The sequence below is a fragment of the Cinclus cinclus genome, chromosome 18 (genome assembly GCF_963662255.1).
Source record: "Cinclus cinclus chromosome 18, bCinCin1.1, whole genome shotgun sequence".
Lineage (NCBI taxonomy): Eukaryota > Metazoa > Chordata > Aves > Passeriformes > Cinclidae > Cinclus > Cinclus cinclus.
This window is the reverse complement of record NC_085063.1, coordinates 2,664,093-2,688,891: the sequence shown is the minus strand read 5'-3', so window position 1 is coordinate 2,688,891 and position 24,799 is coordinate 2,664,093. Positions and strand designations below refer to the sequence as shown.

The 24,799-nt window shown below is 46.4% G+C and overlaps 1 protein-coding gene across 1 annotated transcript; it reads right to left on the bottom strand.

Annotated features, from left to right (window-relative positions):
- On the bottom strand, positions 1 to 23,925 carry AHCY (adenosylhomocysteinase). The gene is made up of 10 exons (XM_062504793.1): positions 23,898 to 23,925; positions 22,127 to 22,317; positions 19,404 to 19,479; positions 17,506 to 17,658; positions 12,921 to 13,033; positions 10,110 to 10,317; positions 9,222 to 9,309; positions 8,206 to 8,323; positions 3,785 to 3,979; positions 1 to 893 (listed from the first exon to the last, which is right to left on the bottom strand). The coding sequence occupies exons 1-10, from the start codon at positions 23,923 to 23,925 to the stop codon at positions 762 to 764; spliced, it is 1,302 nt and encodes a 433-aa protein (XP_062360777.1). The 3' UTR covers positions 1 to 761.
- Positions 23,926 to 24,799: the final 874 nt, after the last annotated feature.

Below are 24,799 nucleotides of genomic sequence, written 5' to 3'. Positions count from 1 at the left end.
GAAATCAAGTTGGGGGTAGCAGTGTGCTGCTGGTGTCTGCAGAGGATTGAACAAGGTCCCTAAACCCAACCATCCCCTCAGTGGCTCCTCAGCTGCTCACAACGCACTTGAAGGCTGCTAAAAGTCTCTCTTGCTTCACCCCTCCTCAAGCTGGTATGGCAGAAGCACAGAATGGTTTTTCTTCTGACCAAAACTGATGGAGTAAATTAACTCAGGTAAAAGCTCCAGCTCTAATCTCTGAATAGGAGGCTGAGCTGATTTTACAGCAAGGAGACCAAGCAACCCATATCCTCCCTATTTCCTCCAGTTTCACAATATGCACTTTGTGGAGAGGGCCTGACACTGCCAGTCTCCTAATGGAATTCACCTGATTGGAGCAGGGCATGGAAAAAGCATCTCCCTGCAGAAACCATTCCCCACCTTACTGGTGAGCTTGTTCAAAGCTGTCAGCCACTTGCATGACAAGACTACACACTCTCATTTAGCCACCTTCTGTCCTGTCCCCCTTATTGGAGCATTATAAACCAATGAAAGGTGCATAGGATCCTTTTCACTGTGACATTAGCAAAGTAACCGATTCTAATTCCAGGAGTCAGTGATCCTCTTCCACTGACAGGGTTCTGAAGATTCCCTGGTAAGGGGAGGGGTTGTGCAGCACTGAGAGGAAAATGGCAAAAGGCTTGTCCTCAGAAGCCCAGCACACACAAGAGCTTTGGAAGGTTGTATCCCTGCGCTTTGGTCTTTGGGTAGTGCCACCCTGCTCAGTATCTATAGTGGTCTGGCTTGAAGGGCCCATCTCTGGACAAGCCCAGGTATTTGGCCTGTTTGTCACTCAGCTTCGTCAGCTTCACACTGAGCTTGTCCAGATGAGCAGCAGCCACAGCTTCATCCAGCTGGAAAACAAAACATTGAGATAAGAACATTAGAGTTCTGCCAGTTCAGGAAGTCACAGTCACAGAATTGAGTATGTGGAAACCAATATCAGCCCCAAGGGGGGACCTACACTGACACAGCTTTTTCCCTGCCAACATCCCACACCGCCTAGACCTGTACTCACACAGAAGAGCCTTGTGCTTTTGAGAGAGTCAAGTTAAGTGAGACAAAATTTTATATAATCAAACCTGTTTCAAGCTCATTTACACATTCACATCCATCCAGCAGGCAAAGGGCAGACATTAAACTCCTCAGAGATAAGAATATCCAGTTTGGTAGAATGATAAAGCCCCAGTTTCCACTACAAAGACACCTGGACATACCACACTCTCATCCCACAATATTATATAAGTCCTAATAGTGGAAAAAGATTCCTGTCCTCTTCAGATATCCCATCCTAGGGGCACATGAATAATGAAATTTATTCCAGAATCTCCAATTCAGCAAGACTACTTTTATTTACTGGCAGTGTCTTCATGAAGAATAAAACCAAGCTGGGCTGTAGGACAACAAGCACAGGAAGGTTGATATTTCTCTATCCCAGAGGCATCAGACAGATGTGTAAAAGATGTGTAAACTCAAGAAACTGAAAAATGTATAAAGTTAGAAGGCATTTGGGGATATTCAGAAGCAGAAAAGACAGCACAAGCAGCGATTGTGGATAAGTCTTAGCATTTGTAATTCCTCCAAAAACCAAGCAATCATTGCAAAGGAAACAGTGGTAATACAAGGTAAGTCGAAATCCCAGCAGCACAGAAGAAGACCAGCAGTATTTCCCTCATATTAGAGGGAGGAGACATGAAGGGGTGCAATATAACTGAAGGACAGTAAATCAACAAAACAATCAAGGGCCAAACCTGCAGCTTGTGTGAACCAGCAGGGCCTAAATCATTCAAAAACTAGTCCTGGATTTCCCCCTCCAAAGGTGTTTGGTAACAAAGCCACTACTCTGAAGTAATCTCATGCCATGAACCAAGCAAAAAGCTCCATCTGCACAGTGTAACTCACTGCAGCTCAGCCTGCTCACAGTGACCACTGTGGACCTGCCAGCAGCTCTTGGGGACCAGTACAGCCAAAAATCAGAAACCTAAGGGGAAATGGTTGAAATGGTAGCAGCAAACCAAGAAATCCACCAAAGAGTCAGATAAATCATGAAAGAAAAATCCTAAGGGGAAGGTCTGTGCTTAGAAGGGAAACTAGTATTTAAGCTTAGTACATGCTGTCAGGATGCCAGGAAACAAAAAAATAGGAGGGTCAGAAATTGTATTCTTATTTGGTTGATTAGACTGAGGTGTGAAGATCTCTCAGGTGTATTTCCAGTGAATTTAAGACAGATTCCACTCACTTGAAAAGGAACTGAGTCCCTGACAATTCCCAGATGAGGTTTTCAACTGGCAGCAGGGATCAATTGTTTCACAGCTGCTTCAGCTTGGGGACTTCAAGACTTAGACATAGAGACACACAAATTTAGATGAAGATAAGCAGACATTCTCACCTTAAAATCAAAGCTGAGCAGGACAGATTTGATGCCAAGAACATAGAGACAAGAGTTTTCCTATATTTCCAGGAACACACATTGCAGAAATGTGTGCACATTTGTAATGGCTGATCAAAGCAACGTTCTTGCAGTCAAATAAAGTGCAGTGTAAGGTACTTGGCAATTGTTAAGTCTTACATTTGGACCTCAAAGCAATTGCACAGAACAAGGAAAGGCACTAACCCAGAAAATTATCAGAGAAAACACTTTTGCTGGTTCTGACTAGGTGACTGCTTTATTCTTTGAATAAAGCCCTCTGTGAGGCACAGAGGGTCAGAAGTGTTTTGTCACAGTGGATGAACCTGAGGAGATCACTGCCATATGCTCCTCTAACAGGCAACTTCATGTTTAACTGCTCTGGGCATAACTTCTCATTTCTATCTATTTCCAGTTCAAATATGCTTACTAAGAATTGTTATTCAGTGACAAGATGAAGTCACATTTTATCAGCAACACTGGGCTCTCATTGTGAAGAGAAATGTCAACAAGACTGTTCCTTTGAAGACAATTATGTGGCAGTTTGTTGATCCACTCCTCCACTGCATTTCTGGTATGCTTTGCCTGATCCTTAATGAAGAGTTTGTAAACTTAAGGTCTTCAGGAAACACTTCATTAGTAAGCCCAAACACATACCTTGTACACTTCCCAAATGGAAAGTATTTTCACATTTACTCTCACACCTGGTTGTGCTCCAAAGGCAGTGGGATTTAACTGTGGCATTTTTTTTTTCATGAATCTTCTCAAATTCTCAGGCTTGTTTTGAAAAATTAAAACCATGTTAGTTTTCTAAAAGGAATGTGCAAGCTGTGACTTAATACAGACTTTTCCAAGAACAAAGAATGCAGAGATAACCTTTAAGGAAAATGCAAGGAAATCTGTCATTAATATTTTGTGGAGTTATTAGGACCAGATTGTGATAAACTCTCTCAGGAACAAATGGGATCAGGACGCTATCAACCACCATAAAAGGGATTCAGTTTCACTCCAGCTTCAGCTTTGCCCACTACACTTTGTTGCTAGACAGGTTTGAAGAAGGAACAAGCAGGTTGGTAGAAGCTTTCCAACTACCCTGACGCAGCACAGGGCTTCCCACCACCTTAGAGAAGTCAAAAAGTGCCTGGATGTTCTATCACAGGACAGGCAAGTCCCAGTTCTGCACACAAAAGAACAGCCCATTCACACCTAGCACGTGCAAAGCCAAACATCCTCTGAAGGACAGCACCACTTTGCAACAAAAACCTTCAGTGAGAAAATGAGTTCAAGCACAAAACCACACCTGAAGCTGGCTTCCTTACCAGCACCTTTATCACTCACCTTCTTTGGCAGGAAGTGAACCCCCACGGCGTATTTGTCACTGTGGGTCCAGAGCTCGATCTGTGCCAGGACCTGGTTGGTGAAGGAGTTGCTCATGACAAAGCTGGGGTGGCCCATGGCACAGCCCAGGTTGACCAGGCGGCCCTCGGCCAGCAGGATGATGTGGCGGCCATTGCGCAGGGTGTAGCGATCCACCTGTGGGAGCAGCAGTGCCACTTCAGACATGGGGCAACCTGGGGGGCTCAGGGGGACTCCCTTCCTCCCAGCAATTCAGCACTTGAATTATAAGACACCCCTTCTCCATCTCAGGTGTTTGCAAAGCCTGCAGCAGCCCTGGGCTTCACAGCACACCCATCCTGGCATCCGCTTTGTTTCCAACCAGCTCTCCCAAGCCTTTCCAACCAGCTCTACAGTTCTCCTGGCTTTTCCACATGCAGCTAGTCCCAGCCAGCTGTGATGTCAATGTGCTGCCAGCAGTAAATCCCAGTTCATCTACGCCCACTGGTCACAACTGGTGTGTGGTGACAGGAAAGAGGGAACACCTCTGATGCATCCGTCCAGAGCCTTGGCATCTAATGCAGGGTAACAGCCTGCTGAAGGTCACCTGGAATTGTTTCCACCTCTGCAAGGCCAATCAATACAAAAAGCTGTCCTGGCTCCTGGTGTACCCTGCTTTGCTCTTGGGGGACCACAGGCATGATCCTCCCCAAGCTACCCCAGGGACAGCAGGACACTTCACACAGAGTCCTGCTCAGATGAGCTGAGACAGAGCCTCAGTCGTGAGAGTCCCACACAACTCAGGAGACAGATAATGGCACTGTCCCACACAACTCAGGAGACAATGTCACTTAGCATGTGCCCCAACTGCCCGGGCCAGACTGCACTCCTGCAATGTTAAACTTAACCCTGCTTCTCCTTTCCATCTCTCACTAGCTCCTCTCTGCCCTGCCTTCACCCAGGAGGAGCTAACAATATTAAAGAAATAATGGAACACCAATATGGCCCATAACTCACAAGAATATTCAGTATTAACTGTATTGCTCACATCATACCAAGCATTTGTGAGTAGAGCACTTTGGAAATACTTAAAACATAATCAGCAACCAACTTTGACAAAACCTAATGCTTCAGACCATTTATCTTCTGCTAGCACAGCAGAACAACTGTGACAGACCTAATAGGGTTCTTCGCCACAGCTGTATTTAAACTTTAGAAGCTAAAAGTTATCTAATATTAAGTAAAACACAATTTTCAATTTTGTTCTTAAAGCTTTGGCCTGTAAGTTAAAAGCATTGTGTGATGAAGCTGTATTTGTGACAATACCCTCTTGTGAAAAAACATCCTTGTGCAGGATTTTAGCAGAGATGCCAAGAGCAAACCAATACAAACCATGTTTTCTATAACAGGCGTTTTTCCTTCAGAGCAGGTCTGTGCCTCCACCTGCCTGCCCCAGCTATGCTTCAAGCACAACACCATTTTCTGTTTCTCAGGTTCACATGACAGATTACTGTGATTTCAGCACAATGCATGCAGGCAGTAACCACCTCAATCAGTCTTGATTTCTCCTGCCCAAAAGCACTCAGCAGGTGGGATAAGAACGATCCCCCTGAGTAGCTGAAGTTATTTTGGATGCCAGTTCTCCATTGTGGATCACCAGTGACAGTGCTCCCGTCCACCAAAAAAACTCCATATGGACCATCACGAGATTATGGGAGGAAGTAATAAAACAAAGCAGGAACCAGATGGGAAGCAGAACATGAAAAATCCTGAGAACAGCTACAGTATTACTTATAATAAACACTGCATTTACAGATTGAACTACTAAAAGATAGGTGAGCAGTCGAAGGAGCATTTCAGCTTTGAACTCTGAATTGGGTGGTTTAATCTTATATATCAAAATCTTATATGCTTACATAATATCCACACAACTTGCTCCTGGACAGCTGCCGGCTTGTGCGTAGAACCCCACACTTTCAGCAACCTGTGCTGACAGAAGTCATTCAATGCACAGGAGAGCATTGAAAATGTAAAATTAATGCACAGAAATAAATAAAAAATAATAGTGGTATCAGCAGATGCTTAAGTCAGTACTGTGAAACACATCTCATACAGGCAGGTAAACAGGCTGACTTATAAGCTCAAGAAATTGCTGCAGAAGTAGAATTCAAGTTATCCAAGCAATAAGCTCCTCTCCACACTTAGACAAATGCCTCTTCCTTTTCCCCATTGGAATTTACTTGGCTCTGGATTTTGTGGCTGCTTTGCACTTCCCTTCACACTATATGGGAATAATTTACGAGCCAAAGTTAATTGACCTTGGCCTTCCCTTGCCCTCTCAAGTTGAGTTTGTGCTGTAGGTCAGTCTCTGATACCCAAACACAGCTGAGCAGAGCTGCAGTGCAAACCCAGAGCCAAACCAACCTGCCAGCTTTTCAGTAATAAGCGTATTTCCTCCTTACCCGTCCTCTGAAAGCAACACATCAGTCATGATGGCACAGTAAGATGTTTTTCTTACTGAAGTATTAAACATCCCTTACATCAGCCCAGTACTGGTACTGAAACTTTCATGCTGGACACAGTCTCAATTACTTTGTACCTTCAGCTGAAGTGAACCATCCTCAGCCCTGGCATTAATCCTCTCATCAAGAGACACATGTCCTCACAGAAAGTCAGGGATTTTTGCTCTTGTACTATATTCCCCTCTCTGGTTCAGGATACAGAAAAGAAGCTGCCAGGTTTTAATAAAAATCTGACTATTTAGAAAGTTATATTTCTTCAGCATTAATCCATATGAACAACCCTAACCCAAATTCTATTCTTTTCAAAAGGTAATTTTGTTTTTTTAACCAAAAACTTGTTACAATTTTCATACCTGGGACCACACTGCACCTTACTGCACTCTCATCAATGCCAGACTGGCTCCTCAAAGCAAAGCATATAAAAAGGGATTACTGCCTCTGTGCAGATAGTTTGTGTGATGCCATATTAACACCAAATTAAACCTTCAACAGTGTTTATTCTTCAAGCAATCCAAGGTTTAGTTTTAAAAGAACCTGAGCTAGCAGAAAGCAGGCAGGTACCTGTGGGCTCCTCTAGGATGAGAGCTGCTGAGCAGAGTCAGCTCCACTAAGGCCATGGGCAAGAACAAACCTGAACACAGTGAGAACTTGAGGGTATAACTCTAGACCTGTTTAAGGCTGTGCAGTGTCCCAAGACACCTCTCACAAGTGCTTAGTAAGACTTTGATGATGGTGGCCAATAAGCCACAGGGGAGTTAGGAAAACTGGAAGAGCAGATGGAGATCTGAGAGCTATGTCTGGGCGTGGTGCTATTAAAAACTACAAAACCTGTTCCAGAATCCTACTATCAGCAAGGAAACTCCCTCTTCAAAAGGAACCAGAAGTCCCACACCAAGTCAGATAAAGCCTGGCTTCCTCTATGTGATGTTCTGCCTCAATGCTGGTATCACAGAACAGTTTGGATCTAGTTTCAGTTTTGTTTCACTACTTTAAGACACAGTTGAAAAGCTTAAATTTTCAGATTCTGATTTTCCTTATGTAGCTACAGCCATAGCTTAAAGCAAATACACGGTGGGCATGCAAGCTGAGCAAGGGTGAAGCATCTTGCCTGGTCTGCCCACATAGATTTCTAAAATGAAGCCACCAACTCTGGAAGAGAAGCTCAAGTTTGGCAGAGCTCCAGACAGGCTTTCCTGAGGCTTCAATCTCGGAGTAGATTTAAAAAAAAATAATCACACCACACTTTGAAAACAAAGAAGTGTGAATTTTTTCAAACCCTGACAGAATCCCAAAAGAAATTCCATTGAGATTCCCTTAGGACCACGACTGCTCTGCTGCAGAGGAGTACATGAGCAAACAGCTCCACCAGAGGAAATTCAGATCAGGCACCAGGCAATCTATGGGCTCTGCTCTCAAGTTTTGTAGGGTCTCTAATGGTCTGCTCTGTATTCCTCATCTAACTTGCTTCCTGAAGCTGAGCTACAGCATTGTTTTCAGCTCAGGGCTATCAAAGCAACCACATTTGCATACCCCCTGCCCATGCCCCAAACATCAAAGCTGAATGGACTTGATGCAATTAATTCTCTACAACCAGCACTAAGAGTAGGTTCCTGTCTCTCAAGGAAGTCGGAACACATGGAGAAAAGATGTGCCCATACCAGGCACCTCACCTTGAAGGACTTGGGAACTGTCTGGAAACTACTGCTTTAATGCCAACCTAAGAATATCACATGCAACTTGCTCCTGGTTAGCAGAATCTGCACTCTGACCAGAGAAACAGTGGCTTCCAACAAAGCTAGAAACACCAAAGACTCTCAAGAGACATCATCTCCTTTCTAGAAACAGACACTGGGCAGCCATTGCCTTTTTCTAGCAGGAGAGCCTATGGAAAGGCTGCCCCACCTGAGGTTTGACGTTCACTGCCTCCACTGCATTGTCATTCAGCCACTTGGCATCAACTTCCACATCAAAATGGCCAATATTACACACGATGGCATCATCCTTCATCTGCTCAAAATGCCTGCAAAAGAAAAAAAAAAGGTGTCTCAGAAGTTAATCCATGCAGTTTTCTCCCTCAGCAGATGCTCCAATTCACAGCCCTGACAAGCGCCCAGTTCAGCGACTGCATTGACTCTCACAAGGTGTGTGGGACTGGAAACCCCTCCAGGAATGGGAAGTCTACTGGAAAAGACTTTAAAGCTTCTTGAAAGTCTTTGGGAAGGACATTTCTCAAGCATCTAAGAGCTTACTGGAGAAATAGTATTTTTCCACTACAGAAAGTAGAACAACTTTGTTTGACTGGTCAAAAGAAATACCTGCAGTTATTCTCCTTACACAGAAGAAATTATTTTATTCATGACTTTGAAGTTCCCAGCAGTTTTACATCTCTACATACTAACGGCCTGATCTCCTCCCACCTAATCTGATCTTCCATTACAACACATACAGTCATGGCAAACTAAGGAAGGAGTCTGTGGAGCTGGGGCTATAAACTGAGTTCTAAGAAGCAGTAATCAAACACTACAGGGCAGTTCATTGAGAACAGACTGGTTTCAGCTGCTATATGCACCCACAGATGGAATCACTTTCAACCTTTACCTGCCTCTTCTGTTCACATTTGTCTGGCCTAACAGAATTCAGCCCTGATGCCCTCATTCTCCAAAAGTCAATCTATTCCTCTGCAGCTTTTGTTTCTCCATCACAACATTCCAAAAGCCAGGAATAACTATAATGTGGCAACATCCAACAAAACTGACCAAAGACTTAATTTTTCACTAAATTCGTGCTAAATTCTGATGTCCAAAAGTCAGACTGTGTGTTAACCCTAACCACACTGCTGCCAGGTTATTACTGTATTTAAAAAAAAGAAATCTAACTGTACAGGTATGCTTTCACTAAAGCAAGTGGCTTGGCCATACCTGCCCTGCACAATGTCAGTGCAGCCAGTGGTGGTGACAAAGATGTTGCCCTCTTTGCAGGCTTCCTCCATGGTTGTAACTTCATAACCTGAAAAGAGGAAAAGTTACTTCTCTACACAACCACCAACATTCATTAGCAAGTGGGACACAATACCAGAAGTAGAAAAGTGCAGAGAAAGAATAAATCAAATGTTTCTGCCCATACCTGGCCTAGGAATGATGCAAGGTGGTGAGATACTGGTCTTGCTAAACACCAACATGGCACAAAACCCATCCGTCCCTCAGCCTTTTCAAATCTGCAGATCTATGCCTTTAATGTCCAGAGGTATAGTGTGGCACGGCACTCAGACTGGATTCAGGGGGTCAAATTTACAAAATAAATGCCCCCACAACACCTGCAGTTCTTGGCAGGTGTGAACAGAAATCAATAAACTGGTACCAAGAGGCACAGTTGCATGTTCACAGAACAGCTCCAGAACACGCCCTGAGCTCAGCTGGAAAGAGAGATCATGGCATTGCTCTTCAAAAAAAAAAAAAAAAAAAACTATCGAGGGTAAGGCCTGGTGTTTTTTAATGTTTTAAATCCCAGTCAAGCCTTAGCCCATACTGGAGATCAGAACAGCATAACTTGAGGACAATCCCTCAGCCTTACCCCCCTACAGTCTCTGATTCCTTGATTCCAAACACGCTCTCAAGGCCTCTAGCAACAAGCTCCTTCCCTAACTGCAATGAAAGAATTCCTGCAGTTGAAATGGATTCAACTATACCTCAGCCAGGACAGGGCTGAAACCCACTGAACCGTTCCTGGCCAGCTCTCATTTACTGCACTACACTGACATGCAGAGACCCTGTCAGAATCCCAAGTCCCTGCTCTGCTTCAGCTCCCACCTTCCATGGCTGCCTGGAGCGCGTTGATGGGGTCGATTTCAGTGATGATGACTCTGGCTCCGAAGCTCCGCAGGGCCTGGGCGCAGCCCTTGCCCACATCCCCGTATCCTGCCACCACTGCCACCTTCCCAGCAATCATGACATCTGTGGCACGCTTGATGCCATCGATGAGGGACTCTCTGCAGCCATAAAGGTTATCAAACTTGCTCTGAAGGAGAAAACAGCAGTTTCAGAACAGATGAAAGCCACTCAAGTGAAATTCCCTTGAGATTACCAAGGGAAAGAAAATGGACTTGTGTGCAAGTACTACAGGAGTCACTTAAATATTTTAACCACCATGAGGGATAGGCAACCTGGTTCTGATGTTTTTATTTATCAAGTTTCAATCTATAAGGTAATATCAGACACAGGCTTCAACATGGAGAGAAGCATTTCATAAATACATCCTGTCTACTGACCAGGGCTTGGACTTGTTTAAAATTTGTTAGAGGTAACCTGAATTTATTAAGTGTCCTTCACACCAATGTAGGTCTGAGATCCTAAACCAAACGTTCACCAGTTCCCTGCTTCTGTTTATCAGACAATGAACTGAACCAAGGGCCATAGGAAGGCAAAACACACCAGCAGCACATCATCTTATCTTTGCAAGACACATCTAGCCTGCAGAGCAGCAAGCTGCCCACATCAACCAGAAGAAACTGGTTCCTGCAGCCCTAGAAAAATCAAAATCACATCTTCCCCCCCAGAGTTACCCTAACACTGTCACTCACTACTGCTCAGACTTGGAAAAATTCAGCAATAAGCCATTCACAATAGTAGTCACTACAACCAGGAACTCCTGGATTTCATCTCCTAATGCCCCATCACACAACATCCTCCCACTGTAACACTGACATTAACAGCCAGACCCTCCAATCAAAAGTTCCCAGCTAAGTCAGACATCATATACTACTTTACTTCACCCCTTGAAGACCTTCCTAAGCTTAAACACACCTTATTGTGCTGATTTTTGTAACACTCCTTACCCTGGAGCCTTTTGTCTTAACCAGGAGGAAGATCTGTACAAACAGATTTGATTATTAAGGGAGTTACGGAGACCAATAATTTTTAAAGAATCTGGCTACTAATGTTGTGCTGTGCTCCCCAAACAAGCAATACTAAAAAAAAAAATCTCAATTCACAGCAAAATTCTGGTCTCAAAGCCTGTTCTGGCTTTCTACAGCCCTAGGGCACCAATTCTTCTTGTTCTCACTTAGCACCATCTGCTACAGGCACTCTTAAGATTAAATTCCCAGAGGCAGCAAACTGGTCTAGTGGAAGGTGCACCCACAACACCTGCAGTTCTTGTAAGTATGAATAGAATTGGGATAAACTGCCCATGGTAGAAACTGGCCAAAGTGTAACAAATTATACCTCAGATCCAGAAGTTCTGATTCAGTGCCTATAAACATTATCAGAGGCGTAGCTGCCATTAATACACCAGAAAATTGTGTTACAAACCCTTTAAATTCTAGAGCTAGTGCCAGTTGGTATCCCTCTCTCAGTCCTGCAGATTTTCCTTGAAGCATGGAGGAAAGCAGTATGGTCAGATTTGATTCCTCATCACCAAATCCCACAACTGCAATCAAAGCCTTCCAGGTGTCTTGTGCATTCCCATGCAGGCAAGAGAGAAGAGTGTTGGATGCAGTTATCTGCGCCATCCAAAATACACTGGAGGGGAAGAACAGAGCTGGCTGCTGTGGATGCCTTCTTTCGCCAAATGTTAGCACACAAGCCTGGCACCAACTGGAAATACCAGACTGGGAGAGCAGAATTTGTCAGCTCAGCTGCACATTTTCCCAGACATCTGCAACTGTGGTTAGTACAAATCTTGTACTGTATAAATACCAAACAGTACTTGAAAATAAGCACTTGTGTGGCACTAGAATCCCAAATCCCCTCAAGAGGCTTTGTTAGAAACATCTGAATTTCCAAATCTACTAAACAGTATTAATAATTATTATGCAAGCAGCACAAATCTGGGCAAAAACTATGTAAAGAACTTCTTTCAACATTAACTGGATTCCATCCCACTACCTATGAAGTGTCAGGTGCATCTCAGTGAGCACAAAGGAGACAAACTGCAGAGAAGGCAGGCCAAACATGGGAACTGCCAACCCAACAAGAACTTGAAATAGTCAGTAACTAGATTTAAAAAACATCAACGTGCATAAACCTTTAGTACACCTTTAATTCCCACTATAATTCATCTGCAGGCAAAAAGCACCACCACCCTTTAAACACCATTCTAATTCATTCTCAATTCACCAGAGTTTACCTCAGAGGCAGCACTAAAGCTAAACAAGGGATAAATATCTCCCTCCTGCCCTCTGCTTTGCAATTGCTGCTCACAGAGATCAGTCACAGGCTGACCAACCAACCTTTACCAGCACAAGCTCAAGGTCACACTTTTCCAGCTGGTACCTGACAGCTGCCTGGGGGCTTTAAGCTACTCCGAGTGAGGACAGGCTCCTTGCCACAGGTACTGACTGCGCCCAGGATCTCCAAAAGTGTGTTCACATTATTAAACAGCAGAAGAATGGATGTCCTTACATACAAAAAAAGTCCTCGATGTTCTGACAACAGGGTATTTACAACAGCATGTCCCATTAGAGACATCAAGGCCTCACTTGGAGGATATGGTAGAAATCTGTTCAGAACCAGACCAGGAAAAGCTCATAAAGAGAAGGAATACTTTCATGGGAATGACAACATCCCAATGTCAAGCTGGCCAGAGAGCAGAACGCTGCAGAAGGGATTTGTCTGCATTACCTTGGTGACAGAGTCATTCACATTGATAGCTGGCACTTTCAGGGTCCCATTGGCCTTCATCTTGTACAGGTTATGAACCCCAGTGGTCGTTTCTTCTGAAATACCTCTAATTCCTGTGGGGAAAGTAAAAGGATTCACTTTAGTTGGAGTCAATGCTGTGCAAAGCAGCCCATACAGCTCCTGGGAGCATCTCACAGAGGCTTAAATTAAATAATCCCTTGGCAGAGAGCAAGGAAGAGATGAAAACCCTCAAACAACCACAGAAACAGCAGAGAATTTGCTTCAGAGCCACACACCTCTGCACCTGTCAGTGCTGTGCCCACCCGGCTCCTGGGGAAGGCAGACAGGTGCTTTGCGGCAGCCCTCGGGGTTGGTCTGCACAGGGGACGGCAGGAGCGGGGCCCGGGGCCCTGGACAGCGGCGGCCTCAGGGCCTCAGCCCCGGCCCGGCCGCGCTCCGCGGCGCCGCAGCGCCCTCTGCTGGCAGCCGCACAGAATGTCCTGAGCCGGGAGAGCCCCACAGGATCATCCAGCCCAGCTCCTGGCCCTGCACAGACACCCCAAGAACCCCACCCTGAGCATCCCTGGCACTGCTGTCCAAACTCCTGGAGCTCTGGCAACCTCGGGGCCGTGCCCGTTCCCTGGGGAGCCTGGGCAGTGCCCAGCACCCTCTGGCTGAGGGAAGAACCTTTCCCTGATCTCCAGCCTGACCCTCCCTGGCTCCTGTCACTGTCACAGAGAAGAAATCAGAGTCTTCCACTTCCCCTCACAAGGAAGTTGTAACTGCAATGAGCTCTCCCCTGGGTTTCCTTCAGCTGAACAGATTAAGTGCCTTCAGCCACTCCTCATATGGCTTCCCCTCAAGGTCCTTCACCATCCTTGCGTCCCTCCTCTGGACACTCTCTAATAGTTTAACATTTTTCTTATATTGCAGTGACCAAAACCAGACAATATTCAAGTTCAGACTGCGCAAGCCCAGACAATCACCTTGACCAGCTAGTGATGCCCCCCATGACACAATTGATCTTCCTGGCTCCACGGCACTGCTCACTCATAGATGCCACGTCTGGCCCAAATCCATCCTCACTACTCAAAAATCCAGCTTTAAGCTGGTCCAAGCCCAGGTGGGGAACTCTGAATACAACTCAACATGGTTTTCACAGCAGAACTTGGACAGATTTCCCAGTGGAGCCTGAGACTGAACCTTAAGACTCTCCTCTTGCTCCCCTGACGGCTCTGTATGTAAGCACATGAAGGAAATGACACCAACAGCACTAGAAGGGAAAAGGCTGATTAACTGGAGAAGGCTCCAGAGAGAGGTCAGTGCAGCTTTTTAATACCTGAAGTAGGCTTACAAGATGTGGACACTCTTTAGCATGGCCTGTTGCAGCAGGACAGGGGAATGGTTTTAAATTGAAAGAGGGCAATTCAGACTAGATACAAGGCAGCTTTTTTTTTTTCCCACAATGAGGCTAGCATAGGCTGCCATGAGAAGTGCTGCACGTCCTGTCCCTGGGAACATTCAACAGGCTCTGAGCAACCTGGATTGAAGGCCTGCCATTGCAGGCAGGTTGGACTAGATGGTTTTTAAGAGCTCCAACCCAAACCATTCTGTGATTCTATGATTAGGCTGACTGATCCCCACCACAGAGCTCTAAATAGCCCCACTCCCCTGATGGTCACCTGCTGAGGGAATGCATTCAGGCTTTGGAATATTTAGGGCTTGCTTGGAGGAGAGTTTAAAGTTCACAGTGCAGCCTTGTGCACAGTGAAATGGAGGATCTGTGGACAGTATCCCAAAAGCATCAGTTTCCAGACCAACTGTCTGGATCACGGACACTCATCCCCTTGAAGGAAAACTTTGGAGGTCATGGCAGGAACCTCCAGTTCAAACCTGCCCTCACTTGTTGTCTATCTGACAAATAGGAGACACAATCCTCATCCTTCAAAGGCTCTCCAGATGAGAGTCCTGAGCTTAGCAGATTGTCTTTCCATGGCACTAAGGAGACCTCACATCCCATATGTCAACAGCTTCCCCTCCCTGGAGGCACCCCAGCACTGCCTCGGGTGCCATTTACACCTGGTCTAAACCACCCTGCAGCTGGCCCAAGGGCTGCCTATACCACTCATGGTCAATGCCTGAGTGGCTGGAGAGCAGAGAAGGTCCTGCAGCAAGGACAAGTTTGAATTAAATTGACACAGCCTTGCTAAATGCTGAGACCTGCTTTGCCCTGTATTTCTCACCTGAGCAATGAGCACATCTGATCAATGAATCACAAACGAGCCAATCTTCCCCGCACAGATGAAGTTCCTCTTTGGTCAGATCTCATTTTCCTCCTTTCTTCCTTTATTTATCTTGGTATTAAGGGCATTTGGCTTAATGGAATAAACCAATAGTACCAAGGCCATTCTGCCCTCTAACTGCAGGCACACTTCAGGAGAGGGGAAGCTTACTGAGCAGTTCCACACACACATTTAACGTCTCCTAGTTGAAGGAATACTACTTTTCAACTGTTAGCTGCACACTAGGACCTATTTAAATTAGAAGCTGAAGCATGGAAGACAATTCCCTCTGAAATTAACCCAGAACACTTATCCAGTCTTTAAATGGCAAATGGCATTTTCAGCTGCCTCATGCCAAAATGTCTCCTGTCTCCAATCCACACACTGTGCCTGCTCTGCCAATGTCACTCTTGCTCCACCTACAGAGGTCAGTTATCCCCACAAGCCCTTAGGATATATTAGCCTCTGTTAGCTGTAAGATACCAAAATTGGATGCTACACTACTTCCTTTAAGCAGACTTTGCAGCAAAGGACTAAGCACAGATCTCAGATTAAGCAGATCAAGACTCTACTCCATAAGTCCCATTCTGGAATTTTGTTTCCAGGAAAGTGAAACAAATCAAGTTTGTCATCCTCTACAGAGATCAGTCTTAATTTACTGAACTGCTGCAAGAAGCTTCTCACCTACAGCCAATGCAGATAGCCACACATTTTGGGAAGGGAAACGGTGACAGGTAAGTATTGCGTCCTCCCTAGACTCTCTAAAACCCTAGAGGAGAGTAATTTCTATGAATTTAGGAAGCACACCCAGAAAGGGATGTTTTTCATCAGAGGCAGGCTACAGGTGGGTGCCAAGACATGAGACAGTTCAACAGCCAGTGTCCTGTTGCATTGTATTATGCCAGTCCCTCCAACACCAGGATCAAAAGACAAGCAAGATGGTGAAAAGGGCCCGAGAGGAGAAAGAAGGCCAACAGGAAGGCTGAAAGTATGAAAGGAGCTCAACTCAAAGACCCTGGGAACAAGGACAGCAACCAAGGTATACATAGCAGGGAAACAACCTGCTAAACAGAGAATGAACATGGAAAATACTTTCTTTGGCCTCTGAAACACAAGGAAGACAGAGAGGGATGATCAATTGTGGTACTCCTTGGCATCAAACATGGCAAAAGCAAGAGGTCGTGAATATCACAGACAGGCAATCCGGGAAGCAACAAGACCTTTGATGGAAGAGAGGCTAAGCAAATACCAATGAAAACCTTTCATTACAGTTTAAATAACACTAAGATGTTGAGTGTTGGATTATAAATGACATCAGGCTGAGGATGAAGGACAAAATGAGACTTGTTACGAAGTTTCACTCCTTCTGGTGCCCCTACCTGCAGCAGCACATGAATGAGGAGCAGAGCCCCAGACTCCCCTCAGACAGCACTATTCACAGCTTGCCACCTTCAGGTTTTTTTTCCTCCTATCTTCCTACTAAAGCAGGGCATGGATCAGAGGAGAGCTGATCCAGCAGGCTTCTACAGCAACCTCCCCTCTACAAAAGTACCAACACACCCCACTGTATCAGCACCTAATTCCCTTCACATCCCAGACCTAACATGCCCTTTAACAACCCATGGCACATGTCTTGCTGCAGCACAGCTGGTGGACACTGGCAGGGCTAAAGAGATTCTGCCATCTCACCAGGCACAGATCAGCCTGGTGATGTCAAATTCCCTTCACATCAATCTTTTGCATAAACACATGCCAGCAACACTACACTGATCAGTTTTACTAACTTGCACTGAAGGCAAATCAGAGCAAGAGTCCCAACCCTGATTCCATCAGCATCTTTACTGACAAACTGAGTGAGTATTAAGGGTAGAAAACTGTTCCTTTTCCACAGAAGGCTACAGATGGTCATGACTTCATTCAGAACTGCACTAAGATGATGGGTAAGAAATGCATTAACGTGATTTTTCTAATTGCAAACAGACATTGAGCAGTTCTAGAACAAAGCCCTCTTCCAGGAAGCTTTTGGCATGACAGCAGAAAAAGTGATCATTTTCAGGTAATGGGCACAATGAAGTACAGCCAGGACAGGTCATTGCAGCTTATGTGCTACAGAGCAGAGGTGGAAACAGCTCCTGCAGGTAAGAGATTCTGGTCTTGAACTGTAAAGAATTTTCACAGCCTGTTTGCACATGCCTGCCCTTCTTCCCCCACCCCTTTTTACACCAGCAGCAAGTTCATGCAGAAATACCTCCCCCAAACAGCCTCCCAGGCAGAACTGTGCCTGACAAAACAAAACAAGTCACCTTTCAGCAGTTGTGGGTATTTGGTATGAACTAGGTTGGTGAGATCTCCACCATCATCCAGAATCATGTTAAGGGGCTGCCCATCCTTGAAGTACAGCGTCTGCTCGATGCACCACAAGTATTCCTCGTCTGTCTCCCCTTTCCAGGCAAACACTGCATGGGAACAAACAAACCATTAGCCAGTTTCTTACTCAGCATGTAGTGAAGCAGCCAAAGGAAGATTTCATCAGCAGCTCCCAGTAGCAGCTGACAGACAGATGATTATCTGTGCCTACAGGCCAGCAAAGACATTTGCACCAAAAACCAGACCTCAGAATAATCATTGTTCCAGGCCACAAACATGGCCAAAATTTTGAGACTTCACTGCTCCCCTTATTCTCCTTCCATGTTAAGACAACAAGGCAAACTAAAGCAGAGTCACATCCACAGCACTCCACTTATTAGAAATATCCACTGGACATATTGATAGAGACAAATGACAACACAACTACAGCGTTTTCTAGCACAGCACAAAAAAAGGGACCAGACATCAGCATGAGCTAAGCTGCAGAATATAAACTCTTCAGCAACACTGAGTTTAAATTCTAGTCTCTAGCCCAGCACTAAAATCCAAGCTGAGGTGCCTCATCTGCTCTAATTGTGGTGTATTTTTACGTCAGTACAACCCCAGCAACAGGCTGCCACCACTGGCACATTGCATCCACCAGGATTTTTGTCCTTCCAGGCAGCTGTACTGTCTTCACGCTATACTCAATCCTCAGAAGTATTCAGCCACCCAAATACATACTGGGCACTTTATTTACATACCCCAACATTTGGCTGAATTGTCATGTTTTCACTGTTAACACAGAAAACTGACCTTGAGCCATGAAGAGCCAATCATGCAACTACCTATTCTGAAGTAATGTGTGTCAGGATCTCATACTGAAGCCAAAGGACCAGTATCCCTCCAGGGTCTCAAATTCAATACACAAAGCGCAATATTAACAAAAAGAGCAAGTTCCAAAAATAAGGATAAAAAGCACAAAGGTCAAACAAACGCTGGCAAACACTCATCCTGTAAATGGCTCTTTAGTTGAGTTTTGGGTGTTGAAAGAAGTGAGGAAGACAACCCAGTGTCTAAAGAATCCCACGTGACCCTCTGACATCCCACACCAGAGGCAATGCCTCAAGCTGGTAGTGCCAAATTAGCTGATGAAGGGATCACTTTGTTGCCATAGAAAGTGCCACAGCTAGGGAAAGACCTGTGGCAATAGTTAATTACAACAGAAATGAGAGACCCCTTCCAAAGCAGACTGCCAGAAACCAAATTTAGCCTCTGCCAACAGCTGGGCTCAGGTAATGCAGTTCCCAGCACTGAGGACTGCATCTCCTACAGCTGAGATACACAGCAGACAGCTTCAGGTATTTATATTGATCTGTGAGGAATTGCTCCCCATTGGAATGTGACAGAAACAAGACAGCAGCATCCTGATACAGCACTTGAGGGATATTAGGCAGGAACACAGCTGGGCTAATTAATTCTAGCCTAAAAATACCTTGGGTACAGTACCCTGCCACTGTAACAGGGCACATGGCAGCTCCTTTCCCAATCCCTGTTCAGCACAGAGCTTGCTGGAAAGTACCAAACACCTCCAGCTTTACACACCTACACACCATCACCCAGCCCATTCCATCATCTTAATGAGCTCTAACACAAAGCTCAACAGCAGCCTTTGCTGGGAGACCTGTGCACAGGCTGATGAAACATAACCTGAATCAAACGTCCTGGTTTGTAACAATCACTGTTTCTGATGGGCTGTTTTATCCTCAAGCTTGTTCAGAAGAGCTTGATGTGTACACAGTTTGATTTAGCAGGAACAGGCAGTACAGTCCAACTCAGCCAAACTAGAACTTACCAGGGATACCAGCTTTTGCAATAGCAGCTGCAGCGTGGTCCTGAGTGGAGAAAATGTTGCAGCTTGACCATTGTACCTGGAAAACAACCACGTTTTGTTTGCTGAACAAAGTTCTGAGATATCAGGGACTACATCAAACACAGGAGTTAAAAAGGGAGCAAGAGCAGAAAGAAATTAGTGCAGATTCCTGCCTTTTCAGTAGCTCTGCAAAGTTAAGGTGAGAACCTTAGGGTGTCTGACTAAGGGAAAATAATGTCACAGGGAGAGAATGTGAATGAGCTTTAGCTGTGCCATATATTCAGCCATCTCCTTTCTCACAAGCACTTCTCCCAGACACAGCCAGAGCATACTCTATATCTTCAGGGGTACTCAACAGGGCGGGTTTGGGAAGTTTTGGTCAATCAAGGTCAGATTTTCAGAACAGCCCTATAGCAAGTGTCCACTGAAGGTATAAACATGCAGCAACACATCTACTGGCACTCACAAGAGTCAGAAATGCAACTGAAACATTACACTCAATCCAGGCATTCTCTAAGATTATGCTCACCCACCTCCCACTCTGTGCTCAAGTCATGGAAACTTTTCCAGCTGAGTTAAGTGTTTTCATCAAATTTTATAACTAGGCTCAGGCACCTAGAAAAGCAACAGCATGTTGCTGAGTTGCACTGAAAAGGACCTGCACACCTACTGCATCTCACAGCATTGCATCCCAGAGCCACATACCCTCTGCTCCCCATAGGGCTCACTGGCAGGTATTTGCCTGATCACTGGTTACAGAGCTTGAGTAGAGAAGGCAGTAAGGCAGAGACACCCAGCCTGTTTTCAGATACTCATCCCACTTGATCAAAAAGTGACATCTCAAAGTAAAGGGTGCAGTAGGAAGCAGCTAATACTAATACTTGTCATGAAAACATACCTGGAAGTAGGACAGGTAAACAGAATCCATAACCTAAAGGTGCATAACCATGTACCTCCTCACCTGGGTTTTTGCAAGTTTCCCCCATACCAGCAGAAATGACATCAGGTGTCATGACATTCAGAGTAAACAGAATACCTATATATTGTTTACACTTCAGACTTGATACAGACTTGTCGTGGTAGTGACACAGAGCCTAGAAAAACTGGCACACCTGATAGGCTCAGACCCTAGTATTTACACCACTGGTTATGGAAAGGATTATTTTTTGTTACAAATTCAGAACTTGTGCTCTGAAGCACAGAGTATTTACTCTATTCTTGTTAACCCAGCCAAAAAAATGAACACCAAGGTTACTATGCTGCAGTAAGCTACATCCTCATTACATGGGGTATGATTTTATCAGTTTCATTCCTCCCTCCCTGGCACCAATCTTCTGATGGAACAGATGAACCAGGGCTGAATCCAAACTCAAATCAAAGCCCAAACTAATCCACAGGCATCAGGACAAGGAGTCAACACACGCCTTTAAAGGTACAACCACATCTTAGAGAAACCAACTGTCTGCAGGTACCTCCCTGAATGACTTGGATGAATCCCATATAACACTGATCTGGGGTTATGCTCAGCTTAAAGCAGCTTGGCAATGTTTAACTAAGCACACAACTGCCTCTTAGGCCAACCATACTGGGATACAGCAACCAACAGAAGCATCAAGGAGCTTCCCAAATTTCAAGGGCTACTGCTTCCTTTAAATACTGCAGAGGGACAGGAGTTCCACATAAAGCAGTCGGAACAAAGCCAAGACTGTACCTCCACATCGAAGCTCTCCTTCAGCACTGTACCATCTGCAACCACAGAACAGCTCTGAAGAGGCTGGGGAACACCTGCACAGCAGCATGTACCTTACCCAGGCTGACCTGGCACTGTCCATGCCTACCTCCTCCTCTTTTTGAGGAAACGCCTTCACTGCTACGGAGAAAACTCCTCCTTCTCCCAGAACCTTTCAATCAGCATGACACTGCTCAATTCTTAACTATTCCCAGAGAGGGATCCCACATAGGGCATCTCTGGGCAGCCAAACTGCAGGAAGAAGGAACTTCAGATCATATACATACTTAATAATCCATTGAAAGTCCAGGCAGCTCCCTGCTGAGTACACAAGCAATGCAGATTGTGCTCATACACCTGTCTCTTCTCATGCCATGTACAGCAAACACTTGGCTGTGATGTCTGGACTTCATTCAGCAAGGCACGGGAAACAAGGCAGTAAACAGCTTCTATGTATCTCAGACTTTAATATCGATGAGAGTAACTGGTCCATAGCCACACAAAAAATTCACTGGAGACCCCAGTCCTGGGTCCCTGAGCCACACTGCATCCCTGTTGTTTTCCTGGACAGCTCAAGAGTTTTCAGAAAACTTTATTAGATTTTGCTGACTTTACCAGGGCAGAGTGGGGTCTTAATACAGGCTAATCTGTGCTGGAGGCAGTCCCTAGAGGACTGCAAGCCCAGGCACAGCATGGCTGCATGGGAGGAGGTGTGGGCTGTGCACACAGGGCACAACAGGCACTCACAGCTGCAGCTTGTCCACTGGGAACATGCACACCCCACACTTCAGGGGCACTGAGGGCAGGCAACAAGCTTCTTGCTCAAGGAGAGAAGACATCCCTCCACATGGAGATTGCAGCCTCATCCAAGAAGTACAGACATTTGCCAGGATTCCGTAAGGTGTTACATAAGCAGGAGCAGTGACCTGGCAGAGCGTTACCCAAGAGCTGAGGGAGAAACTCAGAGCCACATTACCTCAGCCCCCAGCACGATGAGGGTTTCTATGAGCACTGCTGTCTGCACGGTCATGTGGAGACAGCCAGCGATGCGGGCACCTTTCAGGGGCTTGGATGCAGAGTACATCTCCCTCATCTTCATCAGCCCTGGCATCTCATTCTCTGCAATCTCAATGGCCTTGCGACCCCAGTCCGCAAGGCTGATGTCAGCTGCAAGAGAAGCAGGGCAGGTGTCAGAGTTTGAATAGCTGAGACCTTGGGATCTCTTCACACACTTCTGGGTAGGCATTGGCTACAACAGCTGAACTGAACACCCAGCAACAGCTGGGAGACAGAGCTGCAGAAAACAAAACAGACCCTATTCCAATTACTCCCTGGTTCTTTGCTGTGGTACACAAGCTTAGACCAAACCTAACAGCCCCTCCAAAAAAAGCATGCTACTGCAAGAGGGTATAAATCAACTGTGATCTAGTGCACAGACATCCCAAGGCCCATGAATTCAGTAATTCATTAAGGCCACAGCCCTAAGCACTTCTTACAGACACTCCCTAAGAGTCCAAAACTTCCTACAGAGACTGACTTCCACAATATTGACATGCATGTGGGGAGGGGTGGGCTGTAGGACAGTGGCTTCCCATAGAGAGACTGCTCCCTAAGAGCAGGAGCTGAGCCCAGTTTAGCTCCCCCTCCTCACAGACAAGCTGCAGGTATTTCCCCATTAGTCCTTCCCCCTTGGATCCACAAAAATTATTTTAAGTGACTCTAATTACCTCAGTTACCAGCCTACTTCTACTTTTGTAAAAAAGTATATAGCAGAAAAGTCCAGAAAAAAATGATCAAGTGAGACTTCTGACAGGCTCACTGCATTCACCATGTATGTCCAACTCCAGCCTTAAAAACACAAAGGTCACGTAGGTAATGCCCAGCTCCATCAACTCTGCAGCACCAGCCAACAGAGTGTCCTTCTTACTGGGTTTGAGATTCTTTGAGAGATTTCAGAAGTCCACTATCCCATTTAGACTATAGTCAGATGCTCTTTTGTCCCCTACCTCGTGAACACAGACTGTGTAGAGCACTGGGGAACACCAGGACTGACGGGTTTAATACAGACACGCTAATTGCATTTTGCTGCAGAATGAAGCCTAGGGCCACTGAAGCTATTGCACGTGCTAGAGCTGACTGGAACACAGCCTGTATACCACCGGGACTGAAAACAGGCATGGAAAGGATCATGGAAACAAGTACATCAAAAGGAGGACGCTTAATCTTACTCCTGTTAAGGGGCTTGGTAGCTTTACCAGGGCTGCTTTTAAAATATCCTGCAGTATTTTAGGTTCAGAGGTTCCAGGGTAAATTATTTATGAAGCTGAGCCTTACAGAATAATATTATTTTCTTTGAATGAAGCCGCCAAGAACACCCAACTCTTTATAAAAACTGGGGTTCTTTGTGAAGTATCAGGTCTACAGAAATGCCCGCCAAAATCTTCAGGGCACATGAGTCAAAGGTCCCGGGCTGGGAAACACTTTCACCTTCGGAAAGCATTAAGTATTAAGCCTGCTCCGGCCAAGGGCTCAGAACGCTGGCGGCCGGGCCGGGAGAGCGGCACAACCGCGAGCGGGAAGCCAGCGGTGCAGCGCCCCCGAGCCCCCTTCCCCCGGGGGGGCTCCCCCAGCGCACAGGGGGCTCAGGCCCCGCTCGGCCGCGGGCAGGACCCGCCGTCCTCCCCACCACGGCCGCTGAGGCCGCGCTCCCCGCACCGCGCTCGGCCCGGCCCAGGGCTCGCACTCACCCACTTTGTAGGGCAGCCGGTCCGACATGGTGGAGCTGCAGGGCCGGCGGGCAGGAGGAGGCGGCGGTAGTGCCGGGCACGCTTTAAGTAGAGGCGGTGCCGCTTGCGTGAGGCGGGGCTGGGCTGCGCTTGGGCTCTGGGCCCGGCTGGCGCGTTCTCGGGCCGGGCCGGGCCGGCCGCGGGCCCGCCTCGGGCCCGCCTCTTCCCCGGGCCTTGAGGGCGCGGCGTGTGCGGGGCTGCGCTGCCCGGTCCCCCGAACCGGCCCCGTCCCCCGAACCGGCCCTCCCGTTCGGCCTCTGCCGCAGCTTCGGCCCCGTGCCCGAGCAGGCTCTGGTGGCTGCTGGGCAGAAGCCGCTGTATAAATATCTGCAAGGATGGCTCAGAGAATGGACTAGGCTCTGCTCCGTGGGGCCCAGCAATGGGATGAGAACACGGCCAGAAATTGAAGGAATTTCCACCTGAATATGAGGAAGAGCTATCTAATGTTGCAAGTGGAATAAATTGCCCAGAGAGGCAGTGGAGTCTCCTTCCACTAAAGGTATTCCAGATCCGTGCTGTGGGATGACTCTGTTTGACCCAGGATGTGGCACCAGAAGCCCACCTGTGCTCCCTTTCAGCCTCTCTCATTCTGGGATTTTGTAAGCCAGAGTGACATGAAGCTGCAGCATGTTCCAGGGCAGTGCCAGGAAAAGCCCTGATTCCCGATTCCAGGCCTGGCCACCTGGGCACTGAGCAGGCAGCACTCCCTGTCTCACTTTTGCAGGAGGATCCCACAAGATTTTCAGTGAGAAGTGTTACCCTGGGGCACACAGACCCCTCACAGTAGCAGGCAATGGGCAGGATATAACTGGTGAGATGCCAGGCAGAGCTGAGGCCAAGGTGTGAGCAGCTCTATCAGCCTG

What these genes read in the sequence shown, in the direction of transcription:
- AHCY (XM_062504793.1), bottom strand. Translation starts at nt 23,925, where the DNA reads ATGTCGGACCGGCTGCCCTACAAAGTGG. An exon ending in TGCAAAAGCTGGTATCCCTG is followed by an intron (nt 17,659 to 19,403) that starts GTAAGTTCTAGT and finishes GTTCCCATGCAG; the next exon opens with TGTTTGCCTGGAAAGGGGAG. An exon ending in CAGTGAACGTCAAACCTCAG is followed by an intron (nt 3,980 to 8,205) that starts GTGGGGCAGCCT and finishes CTGCTCCCACAG; the next exon opens with GTGGATCGCTACACCCTGCG.